The 25,099-nt window shown below is 43.7% G+C and overlaps 8 protein-coding genes across 8 annotated transcripts; 4 read left to right on the top strand and 4 right to left on the bottom strand.

Moving 5' to 3' along the window:
• Positions 1–2,007: 2,007 nt before the first annotated feature.
• Positions 2,008–2,261, bottom strand: N7469_006542 (uncharacterized protein; the record flags this gene model as incomplete). The annotated part of the gene is made up of 2 exons (XM_056645460.1): positions 2,008–2,133; positions 2,196–2,261. 2 exons carry the CDS (start codon positions 2,259–2,261, stop codon positions 2,008–2,010), a joined length of 192 nt encoding a protein of 63 aa, XP_056500698.1.
• Positions 2,262–2,299: 38 nt separating this feature from the next.
• N7469_006541 (uncharacterized protein) lies at positions 2,300–3,422 on the top strand (the record flags this gene model as incomplete). Its single annotated transcript, XM_056645459.1, has 2 exons — positions 2,300–2,395; positions 2,454–3,422. 2 exons carry the CDS (start codon positions 2,300–2,302, stop codon positions 3,420–3,422), a joined length of 1,065 nt encoding a protein of 354 aa, XP_056500697.1.
• An 8,804-nt stretch (positions 3,423–12,226) lies between these two features.
• N7469_006540 (Acyl transferase/acyl hydrolase/lysophospholipase) lies at positions 12,227–12,553 on the bottom strand (the record flags this gene model as incomplete). Its single annotated transcript, XM_056645458.1, has 2 exons — positions 12,227–12,252; positions 12,313–12,553. 2 exons carry the CDS (start codon positions 12,551–12,553, stop codon positions 12,227–12,229), a joined length of 267 nt encoding a protein of 88 aa, XP_056500696.1.
• A 1,462-nt stretch (positions 12,554–14,015) lies between these two features.
• N7469_006539 (CVNH domain-containing protein) lies at positions 14,016–14,398 on the bottom strand (the record flags this gene model as incomplete). Its single annotated transcript, XM_056645457.1, has 2 exons — positions 14,016–14,215; positions 14,266–14,398. 2 exons carry the CDS (start codon positions 14,396–14,398, stop codon positions 14,016–14,018), a joined length of 333 nt encoding a protein of 110 aa, XP_056500695.1.
• Positions 14,399–16,142: 1,744 nt separating this feature from the next.
• Positions 16,143–16,488, top strand: N7469_006538 (BAR domain-containing family; the record flags this gene model as incomplete). The annotated part of the gene is made up of 2 exons (XM_056645456.1): positions 16,143–16,171; positions 16,200–16,488. The coding sequence occupies 2 exons, from the start codon at positions 16,143–16,145 to the stop codon at positions 16,486–16,488; spliced, it is 318 nt and encodes a 105-aa protein (XP_056500694.1).
• Positions 16,489–19,284: 2,796 nt separating this feature from the next.
• Positions 19,285–20,130, bottom strand: N7469_006537 (uncharacterized protein; the record flags this gene model as incomplete). Its single annotated transcript, XM_056645455.1, has 1 exon — positions 19,285–20,130. One exon carries the CDS (start codon positions 20,128–20,130, stop codon positions 19,285–19,287), a length of 846 nt encoding a protein of 281 aa, XP_056500693.1.
• Positions 20,131–21,048: 918 nt separating this feature from the next.
• On the top strand, positions 21,049–21,665 carry N7469_006536 (uncharacterized protein; the record flags this gene model as incomplete). The annotated part of the gene is made up of 2 exons (XM_056645454.1): positions 21,049–21,479; positions 21,539–21,665. Coding segments are annotated over 2 exons (558 nt in total), but the record flags the coding sequence as incomplete, so codon positions are not given.
• Positions 21,666–23,577: 1,912 nt separating this feature from the next.
• N7469_006535 (uncharacterized protein) lies at positions 23,578–24,768 on the top strand (the record flags this gene model as incomplete). The annotated part of the gene is made up of 3 exons (XM_056645453.1): positions 23,578–23,738; positions 23,815–24,265; positions 24,334–24,768. 3 exons carry the CDS (start codon positions 23,578–23,580, stop codon positions 24,766–24,768), a joined length of 1,047 nt encoding a protein of 348 aa, XP_056500691.1.
• Between the last annotated feature and the right edge of the window lie 331 nt (positions 24,769–25,099).

Raw genomic sequence — 25,099 nt, 5'->3', positions numbered from 1 at the left:
AAAACCCTAAACCCTAAACCCTAAACCCTAAACCCTAAACCCTAAACCACATTCCACATTCCACACTCCACACTCTATACTCTGCTTCTGTAGCGGTTTCCGCTCCGCGGACCTCTGAATCCTTAACTCAAATGTTATTTTCAGCGGTTTCTGCTCTGTATCTTCTAGTTCTCTACAATATTAGTATTCTCAGTCTCCCTAATCAACCTGAAAACCCTAGCAGAGAAACCTAGAAACCCTAGATAATCGATAAGATAAGTATCCGTCTTATCGGAAAAGTAGATCCCCCATCAAAAAATTCGAGACCACATTTTTGAAATTCGACCAAAAATGAACCAAAATAGCGAAAAATATACCGACAACAGAAACAGAAACTTTGGCCCTCAGTTTAGTATTGATCAGAAAACCCGATCAGAAAATCCCAAAAGTTGGGATACTTAGGGGGGGGTACATGATTTAAACTCCAAAATCGCGTCCCCCCCCCCCCTCGGCCCCACTTCTTAACTATACGTCCCCCCCCCGGTACACAACTGGAATATATTTAGGAGTTTTTTTTTCGCCCCCCCCCCCCCCCTGCCAAGACTTTCTTAACTATGAGACCCCCCCCCCCGGGGCCAAACGGGAATATATTTAGTGTGAGGCGAGCTGTCTGAAAGTAGGCCTTTCCCGTTGTACCCCATCAAAATTAATACTCAAAACTGGCTATTTAGAATTAGCTCGTACGACTGCTACAGATGATTAGAGAAGCTAAAACTGAAAACTTTTGAAGAACTTGAGTCAGTCTATAATTTGCCAGAGTTTAAGCCTGATTGTCCAAAAAAAAAGTGCTTGCAGTCGTCTTCAGAAAATAGTGTGCAGTCGTCCAAAGTGGGTCCGATTCTGCCCATACTTAAGGCCTCTCACCGACTTGCAGTCAGGCCCACTGCACCGGGTCCCTTGGGATAGGACCGGCTGTCCCGATCCACGAGGGCCGGCGGAGGGAGAGCGGCGGCGGAAGCGGCGGGGAAGGGGGGGGCGGGCGGTCCCCGCGGGGCCCGTCTTATAGGGATAGGGCCTACAGCTAGTTGAACAGCTAAACCAGCCAGTAGAATCTGATGGGATAGTATCGCATGTGCAGGGCGAATTGCCTACTCAGGCAAATGACCACCTACCAGGGCCCCGCCTAGGTGTAGTGGGTGTAGGGAGATTGGCCACAGGATCAATATATGTAAACAACGCTATATTTAGTTGAATTAATGGGTGTTGGTTGATATAATCGATCTTGAGATTTTCTAATGGGGGTAGGCGACCCGCTCAACCGGGTGACCCGGTCATGTGGGAATTACGTTAGTTAATTCGTTAAGTAGTCCAGGAGCTATTGGATTGGTAAACATCCGTTTCCCTTCCCGTTTGCGGAAAAGGACTGGGTCTAGGCATTTTCGAGCAGGTGACCTTCTGGTGTTTCACATGAAAGAAAAGGTCAAGGTTCAGCCCTCGCACACTTAGAAGTTTGGGACAGTCAATCGATGACTGTAGCATAATGACATGCTGGTTAGAAAATCACGTCAATTACTCGCATACGGTGATTCCTGTAATTCTGCACCAACTATGAGAGCTACATACATACGAAGCTGGAGCCCACAATTCACATAGGCGTTATTAGCTGTCATGGCCGTCCACGGTTGCTGGAAGTTCTCGACGTGCTCGACCGTCACATGTCCACTTGTGCGATATCTTTCTTTCGCGACCTAACGCTTCACCAAATCCCATTTCCACTTAGACTTTATTATCGCGATAACAGTCAATCGTATGCTCGCATGACATCAAGATATCTATACCCCCGATGCGCGGACGGGTAAAGAGTGGAGCACACAATTAAGCACGTCCATGGAGCCCTAGACAGCTGCGGAGTCGATTTGATATGGTTCGGACTTTTCCGTTGACAATTGCTTGGGGTCTTTTGAGTTGTCGAATTTCCAAATACTGTAACCACCCTTATATTGCAGGAAACTCAGTCTATGCTTCAGTCTAGACAGATTTTGTGGATTTCAAGAAAACCTGGGCCACAATGGTAGCATTCTCGTCCCGTAGGTAATATATCATTGGAACATAAGAGCTCAGAATCTGGCGCTCGTCTGGGCAGATGACTTTCCGCTATCGTCATGAAAAGTGACGATATCAGTGGACATCTCACCATATAAAGTCAAGACACTTACATTGAAAATGCTTCTGTTCTTCACAGGTGCTTCTCGTCCGCCATTACCTTGCGTCCCAGTTGTCATTGTTGAAACTAATAACGACATTCAATAACAATACTGAAATGGCCGATATAGCACTACCACCTCCTCAAACTGACAAGATCGAGTATCAAGTTCAACGGGAGCCAGAATTTCCCACTGGGGAATCTTCTGGTCCGGTACGGTTTAATGGAAATCGAATGTGTTAAATCAAGACTAATTCTTTTAAATATTAAGTCATTTTTTTCGAATATACGGCCGTCTGAGAAACTAGGGGAGGAGGCCATCACCGAGCCCAATGCACACCCCAGTGTCCCGGTTGAATATCTTTTCGAAAGCCAGCCACGAGCGATCCCCACGCAGGAGTGGTTTTCTTATGTCACCGAAAACCCCAGTCGATTTGAAAAATGTTATGTGTTGTGCATCTTCCACTTCAAGGATCTGCTTTCCCGATGGGTACATGAATATCTTCAAATATTAGTTGAAGAGGAAACGACGCGGAGAAAGATCCGACTTACAGCAGAGCGTCTCGTCGATCGTGATCAAGTCATTGTTGGTCAATCATCCTGGGATCCACCCAAGAAAAGGGCCGCTCGTATTTCCCTGTTCACAAAGAACACCCCTGGTGATATTCTCCCAATGCCGCTTCTTTTTTTAAAACCAAAAAGGCAATTTCCACTTGTTGATCTTGCGTGGATACTTCGTGGTGTTTCACTTCTCAAGGAAAATTATGAATTCACGTCGGAGAATTGTTATTGGTACGCCCGATCGGCATATCAATCTATACATATACATTACCATTGTGACGAGAAAGCATGGGCCTGGGCTCGCCTCAGAGGGGTTGGAATTATCTTGACAGCAAAACTTGAGGCAAGTATTAATATATTACAAAAGAACTTATTTTCCCCATGTTTAACGGTCTCCAAGAACGAATGCCGCGAACTAGCTCAAAAGGCGGACGCTATGATGAGGGAGTGGGGGACTTCCGAAGAGATTGATAGCCGGCCGGGAAATAAGCCCGAGAGTAGAATTGATCACCTCGACGAAAATGAGCTCACAACGATACTAAACGCGAACCTCGGTGTCGTGAAACTCGAGACAGGGGATGCTCAGAGTGTGGGGGAGACCATGGGTAGTGAAGTTGAGGTTGGTTCAATCGTCTCGGGGTTTTTAATTTTTATTTCTGATCGAACCTATCTAGGCTGAAAAAATGAGAGCCTTCGGAGCGAAAGTTAACCCTGTCCAGGAAGGCACGTAAAATATGAAGATAGTGAAGGTACAGCGGCTTTCTTTTTGTCTCATTGATGGCCGCTATTAACCAAAGTCCCAGCCAACTAATTCCTAGCCTGTCGGCAACAGGTATGTCGCAAAAGTCTCAAGACAAACTTGGGCTTACTACTTACTCAAAGAAGAAAGTAGACGAGTGAAAAGGCAAGTGCTGATGATAAAGAAGTTGATGGCCCATATGCTAGTAAAGTACGTGATGTATCGTCCCGGAGATATCACCGAATGAGTGACAAAAGTTCTGCACATCTCGACTCCAAGACTGGAAGCGGTATTTGTATTTTCTTTTTATTTTCTTTGTGCGAGGGCACGCTTTGATTTACCTACCGTCATATTTTACTGTAGCTCGAAGAATGGTGAATGTCAAAATCTTTTCAGGGTACGATGATACAAGCATTTTGACGTTAGTACAGCACTAAATTTCCTTCAGGTACAATGTCAGGACAGTACACTTGAGGCTGCAGGAAGCCTCTGTCATCTTGTATATTGATAAGTCCCCGCTGCTGGCCATGTCATGAAAAACTTTCTACTTAGGTTGATTTTCATGATCCTGACACGAAGCCTAGTACCGAGGGTATATGATTTCTAGGGGGGATCAGGATGCGGAGTGTATTATTGATTTAGATTATACACGACAAGCCGAATCTTAAATACCATCCGTATAATCTAATACAATCCCGGTAATATGGTTTCTCCGGAAGAACTCTAGATGTGTACTAACTAGTGTATTTTAGCAATTCGATCCGAGAAGAGCGTACGTGGTGACGCCAGTTACGGAACGTATTGAAGCATGTAGAATCATGCGAAGGTTTGTTAACCACTCTGTTTTGTTTTTGTGGGGCAAATTATGCAGGTCTTCGCGTTCAACACTATCGAGATCAAAACCGTCGCTTTCCGCTACGGCATACTGCTATTCTCCTAGCTAAAGTCGACACTTCATTACGCCCTACGTCCCCCCCCCAATCCACTTCGCTGGAACTACGATTCGCCCACAAGAGATATCCGCCAGCATTTAGCGGTCGATGTTTCAATCAGTAAAGACTCGAAATGATTCGCACTAGTTCATATCCCACATCGCATGACTCCTCATATTGATAGGAGAGAAGAGCATTCATATAATTTTGATGGCAGTTGTATTGGATGAGAAATATTTGTCGCCTAATACTGGACCTCGGAACGCATATTACACACACAGCCTGGTTTATGCTATTTTCATTGCACATGCTTCACTTCCTAAGCGGCAGCCACTCATAATCTGTTTATCGTTATGCCAGCATGGCTGATATGTCCTTGGTCGCTCTGCTGTTTGGCGCCGATATTATATACGCACCGTCGAAGGAAGACATGAAACCCTTGGTCGGGATTCCTTTTATAAATTGACCGGCTTTCTTGATGTAAAACTTCAGTTCAGCAAAAAAAAAAAAAACTCCTCGATGGGTTGGAAATCTGGAGAGTAGAGCGGAAAATAGAGTAATTTGACTCCGATATCAGAGTATAACTTTTTCACAGTCTGAACAATAGAAGGATATATTATCTATACTAAATACAGATATTGACTCAGGCTATTTTCTGCAGTGCTGGAGAAACTGTTCAATAAAGAATTCAAATAATTCTGTATCGATTGAATTTTTAAAATACAAAACAGAAAATACTGTGTTGAGTATATACTAGACCTGGGCAAGAGCATGCTCAACCCGCTCAAAAGTAGAGACTATTTTGCATTATTTTATGTCAGTAATTTTGGTTGTAATGTAATTAATCTGTTAACTATAGTCAATTACCAAAATTACAGCAGTGGCTAACAGCAGTGGCTAACAGCGCTGGCTAAAAATCTAGATTATAGATTTAGCAATAGATATAATTTGAATTCAATTAATTTGGCCTAGTTCAATATAAATTCAATTTGATTACTACTACTGTCTATAATACCACTGCATTACTGCCAAGCTTTTGCATAATAATGCAATTTTGCCAAGAACTAGCTTCGCCCCACCTAATGAGCGGGTGCCCAGGTCTACCATTAACGGATTTCGAAGTACAGTAGTTAAGTATGTACAATTAATGCCGCTGCTAGCATATAGAAAAGGGATATGGGCAATTGAGGATATCAAGGTTTTACTATGGCGGATACAACTTAGCAAAGTAGATTTGCAGTGCAACAATAGGTATCACAAGGTATTTGAATTCAGAGGGTGCCGAAGCAATTTAGGCAGGTAACAATCTAAATGACTATTGAGAATATCAATCTTCCTTATAGTGTCTCCACATACAACTGCGCTCCAGAAAATTGACAGAAACAAGAAAACTAGAAGCACCGAGACACAAACGCAGTCAACACTGACTACAGTACTTAGTCTCTCCACTAGATACGTTGCTCCACTTCTTTAACCGTACTAAGGGCACTGCTCGCTGACCTTATCAGGGTCCGCGCAATGAAAAAGCGCATTAGGGCAGCATATCTGGCCGACACGGCAATAGAACGACTCGCCACATGCAGGACCTTGGGCCGGGGGGCACACGATAGTAGTCGTGCATGCGTCATAGGGGATGCTGCTAACCGCAACGCAAAGAGAAAAGACCACGATGGCCGAGCTGAGCATTATGTTATTAAATAGTTGTTGTAGTTTCCGTTGTCGATTGTTTGGTTTCCGCCCAGGTCGACAGTGGGATAGAAATAAAAGATTAAGCGATGGGATATATAGTTAAGGTAGTAGGGTTTGCCTCTTCACTTCGTTGTGCTGTTGAGAGACTGCAAATTTAAATCCATTTTGGACGCCAGAATCGACTTTTTAACCTCACGGCCTACTTGTCCATAGAAAAACATTAGAGCTAGTCCCGAATAATTCCCGTAAACACTATCAGCAGAAAAGAGCCGTCCAGACGCGTTGCGGGTGGCAAATGTATTAACCAGCTCCCGAAATGGTACTCCGTACGGTATCCTACTATAATTTGATGCTTCTGGAAAGCCATTCCAGACCGCTCCATCTAGATTCACATACTCAAAGCTACTTACAGATACGCTACAATGGGATAGATTGATCCTTCCGAGAAAAATCTAACTCTGAAAGGTACCATGGTTGGAGAATATAGACTGCATCTATCATCCATTCATCGATTTGTGCAGTGGCGGAGTTACATACATCAAAATATCCAAGAACTTTATGCTTCTTTGTGGCTCCATATTGTCTGCTAAGCTCTCGTGACTTCCAATTCAAGCAACCCCTCTATATCATTTGTGCCTAAGATCAAGGCAGATTCTAAGTGCCCTGCCAAGAATAGAAAGATTATAGATTAAATAGATAAAGTCGGTTTAACAACAATGATAAATCACTCTATATACTAAGTCTCATACCCTAGTACATGAGCCAGTTCACCTCACTGGAAGTACTTGTCGCCTGATTGACTGGAGCCATTCCTTTACCTCGTGCGCGTGTGGTCTTCTATTCGTCCCCCCTGTGGCGGTGCGGATCTGTTGTATCGGCTATAGTTCGTGACCACTCCCTGGTCGCATTTGATATAGTATCATAATTGCTTCTTTTCCTGGCCTGGATATGAATAGTGGTAGTGCACTTAGTACGACGCATCAGGGACAATCGCGGTGCCGTTTTTTCGATTCCCATGTATCTCTGTAAAAGTGAGGAGCTAACCCCTATCTCCTTAATCGTCTTTGGGTAATTAATATCTCTATCTTTATATTCGAAGGTAATTAATATCTCTATCTTTATATTCGAAGGTAATTAATATCTCTATCTTTATATTCGAAGATTATTACTTTTTTGTCTATTACTATTGATTTCTTTACTATTGTCATGGGATCCGTGTCAAAGAGGGTGAGCTTGGGATCAATTACCCCTTTTGTCGATCTATTCTTTGGCAATTCGATCTTGTTTCAGCTACGCCACGTGCGTGAGAATCAGCATTTTTGTCATTTTGCAAGTGTTCGATTCTAGTTTGGGCATTTTAATCCCCACAGGGCCAAATTGGATAACACAACTCAAATACCGCCACTGAATGAAACTGCCTATTGGCGTCATTATGACAGTTTCATTCAGATTATCCATCCGTTGCAATTAGATCTATTATGTCCAGTGATCAGGGTATTTGGCAATTCGATTTTGTTTCAGCTACGGTTTCTGGTTCGTATAAAGTCAGATATCAGATTACAACTCAGATGATCAGCATGAACCACGTGGAGCACCCCACACTTGCATTATCGAGTGATGTGGCGTCGGCGAAGCTATGTATCTGGCTAGATCTCATTACGAAGAGAATACAAAAATAAGCCTTTCAATGCACCTTCTTCTCTCCACTAACACTGGAAAATGTCTTTATCTCAAGAAACTCAGATGCAGATGGCCACAGCCAATGACCTCCCACGTTTCGTGCCGTCCGAATTACTAAAGTCCATTGACCACGGTTTCGTTGCTACACTCGGATTTGAATTTGGCTTCCATGTTTTATGCAAAGGAATCGTTTGTGGTGGCCCAAATCGAAACAAACTACGCTGAATACAGTTAGGGTAGACACAGGAGCTCGATGGCCAAGCTTACAGAGTAAGATTCTTTTATGATATCATTACACTAGTTGTAAGTTACATGTACGGAAAATATACGGTCGTCAAGAATGATAGGTGGACCGCAGGTTATACTGCCACACCGCTGGCGCCTACAGTACCCAACGCAAGATGAAGAGATGGATTGATCATGTATCGACAGTCAGATCCCCCGTTTCCCATGTGAGCAGGGCGACGGATTTGGACTTGGTGTGAGAAGGTTTCGGACTTGATGATATCGGTATCGGCTAGTACTCATGAGTGTCAAATTAAACTGTCCCAGCGATCGATTGATTGACTGAAGAACTATTTGCATCCCCGTCCGGAAGGCCCTGTATTCAAGAGTTGTTTAGCGTGTTACGACGCTGCTTTTTGGAGGATACTCCGATTACTATACAAAACAGGTGGGAGATTGGGTATTCGCTGAATCATCCTGCTCATGGTTGTAAATATCCACCTCTCCGATCGACATGGACTTCTACTTCTCGTCGGCGGGAATAATCACTAGATGCCAGGAGTCCGTTGAAATGGCCATGTATCAACATTGTTATCTTGCTGTCAAAACTCTTTTGATGATCATGACCACAAACCCAGATGGCCGTCACCTGGTATCGAAATTTGGATTATGCCACGAAAGCCTAGCCTGTTAGAAGAAAAACGGTGTTCATTGGAATGCAATTTAACTCTTCAACCATATCGCCTTGGAAGATTCAGACGATTTGTAGACCCTAGCACTCTTGGTGCCTCCTCACATAGTGCAGTATACACAGCTTCATCGATGATCGGAGCTGCCGTACTAATAGCCGGCATTGCAGTGCCAAACCAGAGTGGCATCGCAGCAAGCAGCCCCAGCCCAGTGACCGCACCCACACCCAACCCAAACGCGAGGCAGGCGCCATTAATACCCCAACCTACTGCTGGAAGTGTTGTAGCGACAGAAGCTCCTCATGCGATCCTGTTCCACCCTTTGGCGTCGAGAATATTTGCAACACCATTCAAGAGCCCAGCAGGGGCTGCCGGAAGATTAAGCTCAACCAGCTCCCTGCCCTTATGCTTCTGTCCTTCAACTCATAATGGATTAAGGTTGTCCGGGAAAATGCAGGGGCTCTTTGATAGATATATAGCATTTGGGCTGAGATTCAGTGAATGAGTGGATCTCACGGCTTGGAGCATCAATTTATTGACCATTTCCAGCGGCATTTGGCTGGAGATATCCTCCGAGCCGGATTCTGCGGCAGGAAGATCGACATTGAGCCGGGATGAACCCGAAAATTGCTTCAGAATATGTTTGCCAATGCGCCAGATTATCCGACTACCCTTGTTGGTAACAAGTATGTACAGATTAAGCTCGCTAAGTAGCTCCGCAATCACATCTGGCTCTTTCGCAAAAGGAGCTAATGCATCTTGATGAAGTTTCAGGTAAGCAGCAAATTGCTAGAGCTTAGAATGAAAACTCCGCACTCAAACTAACCTTATGGCGATCAAGACAGGGTAAAAAGTGTAAAAGTTCTGCACAACAGAGGATACAAACAAGGACAATGGAAGTGACTAATTTAAAAAGTTTCCTAGCATTTTCAGTGAGATGATTATCTACCAAAATTATATTTAGAATGATAACCAGCGATATAGGAATATAGTGCCAGCTATACTTGGATGTTTGGTCAAACAAGCAAGATACAGGAAGACGTTCGATGCTCAAACTCGACAACTCAGTCTTAGGACTTAAGTGAAACAAAAGAAATCCTATTTATAGCTGCTGTGTATATGGTTGGATTAAATGTAAAGGTCCGATTCTAGTCAAGTTTCTGGTGCTGGGGTTTATTCGCAGACGATTGGTTGTGTATCAAAGCTTGTAGCGCGCGGCTAGGGTAATAAATGTCAAGGGAGGAGAGGGTGTAAAGCCAGATGAGATGATAAACCAAAAAAAAAAGAAAAAAAAAGAAATTTGCATATGGTCAGATAGCCATGATATTATTTCTTGGTCTTTGCTGTCGCAAGTTTGAGGTCCGCGGCTTTGTGATGGGCAACCGAACTCCTAAAAATGTGAGATCGATGAGCAAGGTCGCTACGACAAGTGACAAGTGAGTGATTCTTAGTATTGCCAACCGAGTTCATCCGTTCTGGGGGAATTTTTAAGAATGATTTTTATTTATGACGATTTCAACAGACAGCCTGGTTATCGATCCTGTGGGCGAAAATAAGGGCTTCATCTAGGCAGCCGGGACCTAATTGTTTGAAACAAGGACCGGCGGAAGTCACTTACAGTATGAGTCAAGTCACTTCCGTGTTATGGAAATTAAATTGTAATTAAGTTTTTCAATACTAGCATATAATACGCTATCGCCTTGGCAGTGGGGCGTGAGAAAAGAAAAGCAGTCTGAAAAGCGGAAGCAGATTTCGCTTGCGACTATAGCAATCCCGTAGATCCTGATTTAGCTCCCTCACCCTCTGACGAGCCGCCTTTGACCAGTTCTTTGAGATCAGCGCTCGCCTTATGCTAGTAGCTGTTGCCTGTGTGCCAAACTCATCACAGAGGAGAACCGCTATTTCACCGAGGTAGAGATTGGGCTTCTCCTCTAAGTGGTCAAAAAGAGCCTCCAACATTGGGGTTGTGATACTTCGTGATCTGCGTGCTCGCATAAGAGCGCTCGAGTGTCACCGAATTAATGCGGATCATAGTGGCAGAACGCGGGCTACATCCAGCGGCATCGGCAATCTGAGTTGTGGTTAGTGATTTGCCCAAATAAAAAACAGAGTGAAGCCAAAGCCCAATGTAAAGGGGATCGCCGCGTTGATCGCGGTGGGAATGAGCCATAGCGTTCTGACACGAGCCAACCCCAGTAGCGACCGAGTCGACAAGAAGGTAACCAGCAGTGTTGAGGGTCGAATCGATCGACAATGGTGGATATACGAGAGGATGGCAGCGCTGGCGATTGCGATCAGCTCCAGCATATCTGCTGGTAGCGAGATTTTGTTTTGTGACCCGAGTGGCCGCAAGTGCCGTATAAGAGCAAAAGCAAGTTGACATACAAAAAGGGCGCCGAGAAGTTCCTGTAAAAAATCACCAATGGCTTGTCAAGCAGGTTCAAGGTACTCCTAGTAGTACTAGTACTTGCGTGTACGACTAAACTCACCAGCTTACAACCCTAAAGAACAAATCGCTGAACTTGGCGGGTCTCATTCCATAGCAGCCACAATTCAACAGGAAAAAATTAAAAGAAACAAGGCGGCTGATAAGCACGCAAGAAACGCGTCCTCGAAATAGAGAGTGAAGTCAAAGACGCGACAGACGATGCTGACTCTGAGGCCAAATATAGCATCTGCCGCTCCTGTGCAGGCTGTCATCTTTTCTTGCTGGAAGACCGAGAAATAGATACTTCTGGCTATGGTTTTCTCGCGGTGGGATGAAGTGAATCTCCACTAGTTTTTGGTCTTTGGAATGGATTTCTTATCAAGCATACCTGAATCTATTTGGAGTGGGGGCCAGGTGGGCGTCCGAAATGTTATACTACTAATCCTGATAGAGAATACAATTAGCGGCCTAAACAGATCGAGTTCGTCGATAAGTTAGTTGCATAGCTGGATTCTAGGCAGAAAAGGAATAATTTTCTTGAATTAAACGAGATATCTAGTCATACAACTTGAATCCCTATACTATAATAACTATTAGCCTGACAGTTATAGATACTTGTGAGTAACTTCAAAAAGTTCTATCTCTTTTTGTCTCGGAGCCCCGTATTTATATACAATCTTATATAAAACACAAAGAAATCTTTCTTTGAGATAAAGTACAGAGAAAAAAGGGAACCAATTCCAGTGGATAGTAGCTGTAAATACACTGCTCTATATTTGGACACAAATCATGAATACTTGATATATATATTGAGATATACATTGCTATATACAATTTAATATATTGAGGCTTGAAGGCTGTGATTATAATGCGCAGGAAATAATGCGGCAAATCTGATGTCCAATATATATCATATTTGGATTCTAAACTTGATCTGCACAATTCTGTAAAATCTAGTAATTTTCAATATTCTCCACCGCCGGCTTTTTAAGAGACTATTTATTCAGAATTTTTATTGCCAATTGCGAAATAGAGATTGGGCTCAAAATCCCGAAGATAGACAATAGAATTTGAAACTCCTTCAATATCCAGTTATTTATTTCAGTCTTCTTTCTTGAGCGAATCAACTAAATAGATATATTAGTATTTGTTTTCAATACAAGCAAGAATAAAAAAAGAAAGCTTACCGCTATAAACAGTTATAGACTTCTCCAAATCAATATTGTATATATCGGTAGAAATTGCACTAGCCACATTCATCTGTAGTGCATCCTCGATCATCAAAAAATGAGTGTCCTCATCAGAGACAGCATAGCGAATGGCCTTCTTATAATTAATTCTCTCATTTATCGCGGAAACAACTGTTCGATCCATACAGCGCTCAAACGTAGGATCAAACGGCCAGCGACTCAATAACCCATCGTCCATCGCTGAATTTGATCGGAAATGCCAATCACAGTCTGGTATGATAGCGAGCTGTCATTTAAATCTTCTCTCCGGATAGCAAGATCCAAGACAGTCTTTACGTTATGCATATTCACAGTTACAGAAGCGAGGTAAGGGAATTTATGAAGAAATTTGTCGGTTGAACCAACAGTCTCCGTTTTGGAAATAAATCCGAGGTTCAGATTCATAGCTGGGAGGTCGAGCTGGTGTCTGTAGACGGCTAGAGAATCTTCAAAAATATTGCCTGCACTGTAATTGGCCCTGCACACTGTTTCCGATGATTTCCGAGACCGAGGAGAGCAGAATAAAGAAGCCTAGTTCTCCGAGTATTTGATGCAGACTCCACGAACCGTGGATCTTTGGAGCCGTTGCAGCGGTCCATTTATCGAATGTTATACTCTTTAGGGGAGCGTCAGCGAGGACCATAGTGCTCTGGATGATACCGCGGATATTCCAGTTGTTTGCTGCAGTCTGGACTGCAATCTCTCGGACCGCAATTGGCGATGTGATATTGCAAAGTACGACATCGCAGCGGCAGCCTCTTTGAATGAGGATTTTTATGGCCGCCTCAGAAAGCCCAGGGGCATTACCCTTCAGTGAGACTCACTGAACAGGTGCCCGTTGGATAGAAGAACTTTTCAGAAGTAGATTGTATACTGAAATGAGATGCTGCAATACACCAACAACCCCCCCCCTCCCCAAGCAACATATATTCTTGGATGGGAAGTCATTCTCAGATGGTCAGAACTGGATACCGAATTTGGAAGCCGTGCAAATCTCAATACGGTTTGCTATAACCACCGACTGATATCTCTCTCTCTTTGGCTCCACTTCTTATTGCGCGATACCATCCTCTTCCCCCTCCGGTGACGGGAAAGACTAGCTTTAGCGTCAATGTATTGATTTCTGGAGTCAATTCAATTCTACTCAAACTCAACAACAGCAACAGTACTTCTCAAATTCTTCCGCTGACCCCAGTTAGGTGCATCGTACGGTTTATTAGTTTTCATAATTGAAATAACGAATGAACAAAGTTGGTATTCATTAACAAACAGAATCAAGTATAATATGGATATAATGTGCTAGACCAGGCTGGCGATATCAGATCAAGCATAGGGATTAAATACTACTTCTTGCAGCTTTCTTTTCACCTTTTTTTTCATCTTCCTTCACCTTTGTTTTTAAATTTTTTTTCACCTTTAGGTCCAGCGAATCAATACCCGGAAGCATTTCTGCTATCCCAATCAATCCAACATCAAGGAAATTAGATTTCATTCAGTTCACCCTCAAGATACCTCAAAGTTACGGAGAGGTTTAAGAACCGGAGAGTAGGGAAAGAGAATAAGTAGACTTCAAACTTGCATAACTCCAAGGATTCTCAGGGCCAAAATCTGTACATTGTCCAGTTAGGTATACCTTACTTAAGAAAAACTAACAAAAGAACTCACCAAGAAAACTGCAGATCACCACCACGATTATTGATTCTTTCGGCCAAATTAACATCCCCTTCTAGAAACTTTCCCCATGGGGAATCATCTCTCAATTCGGCTCGCAGGACGGGCACTCGACTTCCGCCTTCTGTGGGGTCGAATCTAATATTTCTGGCACGCTCGGTGAACTCGGTTCCACCCCATTGAAAATGCCCTGCAATAATACCGTCAGCGAAGAAGAAGCGATTAATATCAACCACGTACCTCCACTATCTCCGAGGCAACTATCCAATCTCAGCCAGCTTTCATGCCAGCCTCGAGAACTGTCCCAACATCTGCCCACGAGATAGGTGTCCGGATAACGTAACTCGATGTGAAGGTCCTCGGTAGCATTCATTTTGTCAGGTCGTGATTATAAGGTATTTTCTTGGAGTCGTCATCCATGCAAGAATATAGGCGATGATTGAGCAAGTATTTATCTTTTCTGTATTGGAGGGGGAAGGTTTTTGTACTTGAACGAAGTCTCCTGATCACTGAGATAATGCAGCTACTGTGCTTGTATGGGAGACTGGGCAGTCGAATCCTTCCAGTTCGCACATGACGAATAGAAATGAGTCTCCAAAAATCTAGAACATCTTCAAGTCGCAGTCTACCTTGGAAGAAGGAGGTGAGAATGAATCAGGTGCATGAAATCATGACGAACTCAGAAGAATGATGATCGATAATTCATTTGGGCTTTGTTCGGCAAATGATCACCTGGCTACAATATCCATGATGATGACCAATAACCATCATGCTTTTCGTCTCTTGTCTGTTTTTCTGGAGTCAAGTCTCCGGTAGTTATTCGCTATTCACGACTGTTCCCGAAAAGTAGTAGCTTGAAATTTAGGGTCAAAGTAGTAGCTGGGCCCACCACCACAATAATATTGTAGCAATGTTTGGTTGCTAAGATTGGTAGACTAACTAGCGCCCGCAGCCCGCCCGCATGCGTTTGCGTGTGGATGCAGTCAATAACGTGTGGTAGAAATCCATCGTTTGGTTATTATTCAACCAAACTACTTGCTATTTATCTGTCCCAGACCAAGATTATTTTCCACTGTATTAAGCAAATATGTTTATTTGGAATACAGCTTATCTCATTCAAACTATGGAATGTTCGCTATACCGGTACATCTGTCCGATTATGATGATCATATGCACCAATTCAGAGGCGATTATGTCTTATTTACTAGAAGATTATTGTAGATAGAAACGAACAGAAAGTCTATGAATCCAGTTATAATAGTCAGATCCATATTTCCGAAAAGGAATATAGACTAATTCGACAGATCATTTGGATTTATATTGTTTCATAATTTTTACATTACGAAAAGAAAAAGAAAAAAAATAGCCAATAAAGAAATGCGCTGGTGTAACCGGTCAGCTGTATAGTGTTGGCTGACCTTCCATCTGCTGTTGTAACCAAGAATAACTCCGTCAATAGTACACAAGAATATACCACGGAGCCGGTCTAGGCTTTGGAGAGCCCGGATTCCCCATAGAATGGATGCCGTGAATCGTTTGGAACTTAAAATAAAATTAAACTTAAACTTTGAACCGTTGAGATCCTCTCAATTGGATTTGGAGTCTGAAGGCTTTGACCTTGATCGATACGGTGTATATCGGTCGGGCCTAACAAATAGCGGATTGCCAGTGGGCTGGCTACCCCGCGGATTCTAAATTGCCGCTTCTCGCAGGTTGAACCCAGCCTATGAAACCCCGACTCGAACGCCTTTTATGCAATGGTTAATCCGCGGTCGTAGCGAGATCTAGCCCCGAGACGAATTGGCCGCAATAAGTCGCTTGTCCGCAAATGGCTTTCCTCGGCCGCCTCCTTGCACCACCTACCTTAACTTCTCGCTCCCATAAGTCTAAGTGGAACATATTTTGCTCAATCACTGCCAATATCTAGTTATTTGTCTTATTCATGCTATTTTCGTACGTAATAGTTTCCTGTTGCCTCAAAATGAAACATATACCATTTTAGACATACACATAATAGAGTGAAGTCTCGGCGCAGGAAATGGGTCTACGAGTTGATCGAGTCACTGGGCTAATCTTGGCATCAATCCAACAAAAATAAGAGCAGCGCCTCCAACGTCATGAAGCAGAGCCTACCGCATCTTCCGGGGTTATAATCTCTAACGCAAAACATTCAGATTATGTCATTCTCCTAATCTGCTTCTTTTTGGATTGAGACAATCTATCCCTTGTTCAGCAATAAACCCTATCGCGCGCGGTTCGTTGGCGGGCTCTCAAATCCTGGCACAGAGCACTGAGGGCAAGGACCCTCTTGCTTCGGCGTTGGAGAAGTATGCCCTGGCCGAGAAGAAGGTTGGTGAGGCTCGCTTGGCTCAGGATTCTCAGATCCAGTTACGATTCCTGACTGGTTGGAACACTGTTGATCAATTCTCTCTATCATCTTCTTCAAGATTCCATGATGACTGAGAAAACCCAAAAGGACGAATTATTCGGGGGCTTATATTTAGTGGGAACGATGAAGTGAGTGTCACAACTTGAAATTTTTCTCATGAGTGATGCGGTATCACCTTAGCCACACCTATGGAGCTGCGCAATTATCATATTATCTGTAAGCCCAATCTAACCACCAAAATCTGTTATACCAAGCTGACTTTAGTGAGTGGATTTCCAATAAGACAAGTCTTTGCCAAGCGTGAAATAACTTGTTCCATAGATGAAAAGGCGGCAGACTGCCAGGGTATCACGGCCTGGAGCAAAAGATTTATAGTATAAATTTACGAGATTCGGGAATCTTTCGAAGCTCTGCGGAAGGATGATGCAATCAGAAGTTGACTTAGTTATATTGAGACAGACTATTAGCATTTCAAGGTCATTATTGAGAACATGTTTCAAGCTCATGATGGATGACACTGTTGTAAAAAGCCTGAACCGAAAACGTTAGCGCAAATTGCGAAGCTTTCCAGTCCTGCGTTGACCCCATGGCTGCCATCAGGAGCAATGGACTTGATGTGGAATTAGAGGCTATCTCAGTTTCAAAAAAGACAATATACTAGATTTCGGAATCTTTACAATTGAATTGAACTCTGCAATATTCCAAATAGCCTATTGGGAAAAAAAAGCTTCATTCCGTCAATTCTGCAAATCTCGAGCGAATTATATTGAAGGCTTTTGAGAAGTAGGACTTGAATTAGATAACAGTTGGTGTGCCCTATTCCGTCTTGCACTTCAGAGCCCGTACGTACCGCAATACACTTGAATCGCGGCAGGACTTCTCCCAGGATATCGGTCCAGAAATAATCTTGTGATTTCCAACCATGGGCGTTGTCCATCTATTCTGAGCCATTTTAGATAGTCTATCTCTTCCGAAGGCCATCTCAAACACCGTCTAGACTTTCTCTGGGGCTCGCTGTTACTTCCGCAAGACAATGAACTTCGTAGTATATCTGTTGGCACACCATCTCGCATCTTATATTCTGTAGAGATATTTTGTGTACTACATTTCTTATACCCCCCGGCTCGTTGTCTGATTGGATTTTCAGGGAGACTTTCATCGAGTAAAGACCGCTCGCGAGATGCTTCAAGTTGCATAGATGGATGGCGAGAAACTTCTGGCAGGAATATCATATAATAGATATACTGAGAATCATTAGTCTAGATATATAACACTCCGCGACCGAAGATATCTTCTGTTTTGTCCAAGATCAAAGCTATACTATTCTCTGAAGATTCCTGAGTTTTGAAAACATATTTTTCCACAAAGGCATTATTTGAAGGTAAGCGATTTTTTGGCTCTCTTCGGATATTTCGGAGAGCGGCAATCTATTATAAGATTGTACTTCTCTGAATATAGTAAATAGTTATTATTTATTAATCTCTATATTTCTCGATTATAGTTACTGATGTACTGATATCTCTATTGCTTTGATACAGTTGAATAGTTCTTTCTAATCTTTGCTACCAATTCATTGTTTCGATAGATAAATATAACAACTGAAATAGTGAAATATTACTATAGTTGAATAGATCTTATATTTTGTTGCAGTCTAGAAAAAGACTGTTCTAATATTGTATTCTATAAATAACTGATTGAGCAATTTTGAAATATAGAATACAATAGAATAGATATATATGTCACGGGATTCCTGACAAAGGATCCGGAGGATGATGCGGAGAAGCTACTGATCTTCGCGCTTCGAACCCGATTCATCACCGCTTTTTCCTCGAAGAAGGCACGTGGGGAAAAAGTTGAATGACCTCACTCATGTTATCCTGATTGCTTGAAGATTCTTCAAGAATCAGTCTCTGTATATTCTACTAAGTGATTGAATTGATCTCCTGTTCTTCTTCTTCCATTATCCTCTCACCTAGTCAACAAGTGCTAGCTTGTACCTTAGTACCGTTACAAACAAAAGTAAAAAACAGGGCATCTGATATATATATATAATTGATAATAGAATAGAAATAGTAATTTTGATAATTTGTCATAGTAAATAGATTAATTACAGTAGAACCAAAATTACTGACATTAAATAATGCACAATAGTATCCACTTTTGAGCCGGTTGAGTATGCTCATGAGCACCCCAGCTCATGAGATGAGCAGCTCATAATGAGCGGGCCTTTCAAAAACCGCCCATGAGCATGCTCATGCCCAGGTCTAAGTGAGCCTCACTGGAGCGAGGCCCATAGGATAGGAGATGGCTATCTTTCTATTCGATGAGTTTAGCGTGATATCTTCGATATCTAGTATTAAACGAGCTCTATACTGGCCTGGGTGATCGAAAAAGAAAGTACCACAGAAAACAAGCGAGCGAAATCCACAGTTACGAGATTTTTAACAGCACAAATTGTCAAAGGTCCGTTCGTTTCATCTAGTTTTCGTTGATGAGTCTGGGTGCGATAAACAGGTGGGTTATAGACGGACGGATTGGTCTCTACTAGGCGTGACATTAATCCAGGTATCCAAATTCCATCAGGGCCAACGTTATCAAATACTGCTAGTATATACACAAGATAATGTCGTCTTATCTCGTATTTTCAAAGGTTTCTACCGATGCTTCATTCTTTAAATCTTTATTGAACAGCTCCTCCAGCACCGTGGCAGGTAGCCACAGCCCAAATTCGTATTTATGATAGATAACGCATCATTCCATCGTTCGAACCGAACCAGGAAACTATGTTTCGATGCAGGTGTTAAGTTACTGTATTTGCCGCCTTATTTGGCCAAATTGTACACATTCATCAATATATTAGTCCATCATCCTCACGAACCTCTTCGCGGCGCGCTAGCTAACTTATAACAAGCAAAAGCGGCAACAGCCAGTGACACTGCGCCCAGAAATGCATCTGCACCCCTCCCGATACGACTCGAGAGTAAGTCGTCGTTTACCGTATCGCGCGGTACTAGATTAAACGTTGTTGCGATAGCCGACCATCCTGCAATCGCCGGAACAACCAATGTATCGGCCATTCCAAAGAAATACTCGAATGGAAGTTTTGAAGTGGATGACAAGGCGAACGTTAGAGCGAGAGAGTACAACTCTAGAAGGCGATGCCGGCGTCCAGACCCAAAGCACGGCAATGTTAAGAGAATAAATCGATAGCATGCGTGTGCAAATATCCACGATTTGCTAACGGCAGTGAAGACAAACAAGTTATCGTGAACTAGGACCGTCTTCCATCCAACGCGGCGTCCTTTTTCGACGATCCAAACGAAGAGGGCAACGCAAGTGATTTTGCTGCACATTCCCCGAAGGGTGCCGCCTGTGGGAGTTCCGACCATCATGCCAATATTTATGTACACCGCAAAATTCACATAGGTCGTAAAGGCGGATAGAAATCTCCTCTGCAAAGATCGATTCGCAACAAGGAACGTTAGGACAGAGCCGAGACCGAGAGGAAGCAAACACATAGTTTTGGTCATTTCGCCGAGAGTAGCCGTTGTATTAAACACCAAGATAGTCGCGCTAACCCCGAGAACGACGAGCAAAAGCAGGCCCGGTTTTCGAAGGGCACATACATAGGTGAGGATGAGGATGATAGTAAACCATACGTTGAATGGGATATCGACGTACGGTTCAAACGCCGTAAACAGTGATGAGAAAGCCATGAGATAAGCCGCGTAGTTCTATCCGGAGCTAATTGACTTTGAGCTTCCAGCCTAATTGTGCTCTTAGCTTGATATCGCCAGCTAGATTTTCCAAAACGTCGGGACAGTTTGACCCAAGAAGGGTTTACTGAGATGCTAGGTGTCTGAAAGAGATATGAGAAAGACGAAAGCCTAGAATTCCCGGATATATCGTTACTTAGGGGGAATTCTTGGAACCCCACATCGACTTCGGATAATCGTTTTTACGCACTACAGTCCCTACCGACACACGTCCCTATCCGTGCCCTTTCGGTGTGGGTTCATTCTCTGCGGTAATGCAGAATGCGAAGCACAGACGAAGAAGGATATGGATAGTATTATGGGCAAGCTGAGACGGCAGCTTTCAGATGAAATGCGTTTGGAAGCGCACACAACAAGAAGTCCCGGAAAGACGGGTCTTCGGTTTGTCTCATCTTGGTTGAAGTAGCTCGGGAGTGATCGATCGATATGCCCAAAGACGTGTGGTAGGTGTTTCCGCCAATATTATCAGCTACAGCGCTAGTTGGTGCTGTGAGAACTACATTTTTTTTACGATGGAACAGACCCATGCCGGTCACGATAGTTTTAATAACCTGGGATCTTCCCTGTACCGCCTTCGCCTATGATGCAGAGCAGTATCTGCTTCTGCTGGGACGAATCAAAAGGGGGTTAAAGAAAATACTATATGGGCTCCAAGGAGACACAGCATATATTCAAACATACATGTACTAGTAGATTAGTGATAGTTGCCCATTCATCTCAGCCGCCTGGCGGTAATGAAGTTTGTGTGTGTGTGTGTGTGTGTGTGCCCAGTCGAATGACTGTACCCAGTTAAAGCGAAAGACGCGAAGGTCATGGGGGTGACCACAAGAAGCCAGCATACGGGGATGAACCCTTAGCTTCCGGACCGCGGGGTGGGCAAGACGCCTAATTCCATCCGAACAGCCTATCGACGAGGACGTCTTCCACACCGAAACCGACTCTCACGCCGAAGACATTTCTGACGCCAAGGACGACTTCCTCGTCTCCATTACCTACAGCTACTCCACCATCACAGCCAGAGCTCGTTCGTTCCAAGGAATAGTGCTCACTGGTGTCACTCCGTTTCTACTGGCCCAGAATGGCTTCTATTACCAACCTTCAGGAGTCAACGACTTGGCATGCTGTTTTGCCTGCCAATCGACTAACCATCTATCCACCTTTCAACACAACCATTTCGAGGAGGTACAGCAACTACACGAGGAAGACTGCATATGGCAGATAATCTCTTGCGATTTAGAATACCATCTCGGAACTCCCAAGAAACCCTCTCCTCAGCCTCCGCGTTCTCCGTCCCTAAACAGTCAAATCTCACTGTCTATTCCACTATACAAACAACCAATGATTCCAGCATAAGATCTCGAACTCAATCAACGCCGAATATATCTACTAGAGCGAATGAACAGTTGAACACCAATCTCGACTGCTGTTCCAATCTGTTATCCAAGACAATAGATCAAGCACCGCAGCAGCTATGACCAATTTGCTCTTTTCTACCCCTCCAACCAACACCGATTATAATTTCCTCGCACCATAACCAACGACCAATCTATATCTCTATTCTTCAATACCCCAATATTTCACCGCAATCGACACCTAAGCCAGACAAATCTGTTCCTCCCACTATATCCACACTCACAATCAAAGATTTTCACCGCCGTTTTCACAATAAACTGTCACCTTTCCAGATCGATAAGAAGCTAAGCCAGCGCTCAATGAAACGGACTCGTAACAAGACCGCATCCACCACACAGTCACTGTCCAGATTCCTAGCTTCTGCTTTATCCGCGTTCTCGTGGTTTCTAACAGAGATGCAGCCAAAATCGGATACTTGCTATCCGTCTCATCCGCAATTCCACTATAGCCGCGCCATTAGGGCAGCCTAACAATGGGAACGGCAATGGGCCACGATAGGCCGTGACGAGGCTCTAAGTTCATGTCAGGAAGTGGATCATTCTAGATGTATACTCTCAGATATATAGTTGTCGTATACTGCATATCACTTTTTTTGCGAGGGCTCATTGTAAATGATACCACACACACACATATACACTGATTCATGCCCCGACGTTCGCTCATCTTCACCTGAAGATGAGCGAACGTCTCATGTCGAGAAGGTAATTGATGAACTGTACCACACAGGATAAGTTGACGACTCGCAATCGAGAATCGCCGAAAATGCGATGTTATATAACAGTACAATAGTTCCCAAATCGGTATCCCACTTCTACAATATCTAAGCGTGATGAGACATATTTTCCGGTTCTTGATCGTATCCTCCAGGGGCAACACGGTATACAAAAAGAATCTGACCTTGGAGTTTCAGCAAATCGACAGTGGTAAACAAGTTTGATTTCCTCAATATAGTGACCAGTCTGGAGAGCAGCCAACTCAGGTTGTGTCATATATATGTATATGTACTGTAGCTGTTATTGACCAGTTTATCCAAGATGTCCAACCAGTTGCATGAAAACATTCATGGCGTTTTGCCACCTGCAGCCTGTAATATGAAGCCCCAAAACGAGTTTCGCGACAGAAAAGAGGATCTGTCTCATATGCCAGTATCAAACCCCTGAAAACCTCCCCGGTCTACTAGTCACCTGGGTTTTGCTTGCATCCAACTGTAATCTTGGTATGTATCATCCACCCAGCCAATACTTGCATTCAAAAAGCAAATCGGATTTCGCGATCAGAAATTCACATCCATCAGAGCCACTACTGCCCCGGGAGGTCAAATCCTACGAGCGTAGTAACTATGTAGCACTAGTACCAGCTATCATCAGTTCGCATGACTACCTCCTGGCTCGGAGGTCGTCAGATATCAAGATGAGTTGGCGCCTACAAACACAACCAAGACCGCTGTATACGCTGCCACTACTGCTAGCACCTCCTGTCATGTACACTTGTGCCTTTCAAGGTCATCTGGGCGCGGGTTCACAACTTGGACAGACTCGAACTCCTTCAAGATTAGGGACACTTGAATAGTTGCGGGCGTAGAATTATTCTGAATATGCCCAGGTGTACCCCAGCCCATCAATTTTAAAATAGTGACACACGTCATTGCGAACTGTGGCAGCGCTGGAACGTTCAAGATCGTCCCGTCGCCCCCAAGACTGCCAAGCGCAGATCTTCAGTTCAACATATGCATGCATGAGGTTAATTGGTGTATTCTACGATGTTTGTCTTGGCTGGAGGCCTCATTTGCTCATACTGCAGGCTTAGCTTGACTGACCCTGACTTTCCCGTATTTTCCATCTTTCGCGTGCTCTTCATGTCTCGCTTGTTACCTTCTTTCAACTACCCAAGCCAGAGTGCAACTTACATGTTGTTTTGTGATGATTTCCTTCCGATCTACTCTACTCAGGTAGAGGAAGGAATTGAACATTCGCCATGTACGTGTATACCCTTTTCATGCCAATTTTTGAGCTCTTAACTGCTCTGGTTTTGATTGTCTTATTTGCGGGCTATTTTCTGCTGAACAAGAGGAAAGGCGGTACTCTCAGGCCATTGCCTTTCAAGACCGTCTTGGTCTCTATGCTATCATTTACTGGGTAAGAGCATGCGCATACTAGTATTGAGCGAGAATATAAGCAATCTATATGACTGACGCAAACTCGACATTTACAGGTCCCAGATTTGCATTGGTATCTACAATATCATGTCCATCGGCCGGTTCCACTTCTCAAACAAGACCTACAGTATTCCCGAGCTGATCTCCGAGGCCTTGATGCTTTTCGCCGTCAATCTATTATTTTACGCGTTCTTTGAGATGATTCTCATCTTCGGAGAACAGATCATTGGAAAGAGCAACTTTTGGCCACGCATGCGAATAGTCCATTGGATGCTTTTGGGTCTATTTGTGGTACTGAGCATCCTGGAATGGTGTTGGTACGTTTACCAGATGGTCAGCGGAATAAAGTCGGTGCAAACCTTAGGAAGGGCCTCGCCCGATCCATACTGGGTCTGGACTCAGATTATAGCTTCACGGTGGATTGTTTTCTGGGTCGGTTCGTGGGAGGTCCTGGGGTTATTTCTCATTATGGGAATTCAGATGTCTACTCGGACATCGCATATAAGGGTAGGAGGTCTTGGCTGTAACCTTGGAAACCCGGGCAGAGCCCCCCCTTGCTAACATTATTCGTATAGATGTCCACGTTCTTAGCAGTCATGTCAACATCCCTTTTCTTCGGCCTGAATTGTCTCTGGGCAGTTTGGAGTATCAACTCATATCTTGCCAGTGCCGTTCCACCAAATGATGTGGCCATCGCCGTCCGCGAGATTATCCAGTTTCCCTTTGTGACTGGCACTTATCTTGGACTTGGGTTGTGTTTCTGGAGGTTCCCATTGCAGGTGGTCATCGATTTAGACGATAACTCGGACTCCGCGATCAAATTCACAAGGAGTACTGGCCCAGTCGAGGCAGATTCTCGAAAGATTCTTCCAGAGGCCGATACGTCCAGAGAGATTATAGAAGCTGATGGCTCGCGAGCTGTTCTTGAAGCTGATGGAAGTAACCCGATATCGGAAGCCGATTCCACGACTCTCTATACTACCAGTGGTAGTAGTAGAAGGAGGTGCTAGTTCTTTCTTTCTATCTCAAGTAATGGCGTGTACGAGTATTGCAGAAATTACGCATCTTCTTCTCCTTGTCTTAGGGTGGTGCATCAGCCGACTATAAGTGCTAGTGAGTCCTTCGGTGATGTAAATACTACCTAAGTACTAGCAAAAGTGTAGCAATCTATTCAATGTCCTTCCGACGACCTCCCATTTGCATTTTATTCAATTCTACCTCGGTATTGAAATATATCCATGGATGAATATTTTCAAGAAAAGTCACAATAAATCTCTGTATATTCACTTCAACTAGGCCTGGTAAACAGATTCAAGAACCATGCGCAATGCTCAACTCATA

This window comes from Penicillium citrinum (genome assembly GCF_028827155.1).
Source record: "Penicillium citrinum strain IBT 23319 chromosome Unknown utg000005l:1.0-1900146.0:1.0-1900348.0, whole genome shotgun sequence".
Classification (NCBI taxonomy): Eukaryota; Fungi; Ascomycota; class Eurotiomycetes; order Eurotiales; family Aspergillaceae; genus Penicillium; species Penicillium citrinum.
Note: the sequence above shows the minus strand (reverse complement) of the source record. Positions and strands in the feature narration are given on the sequence as shown.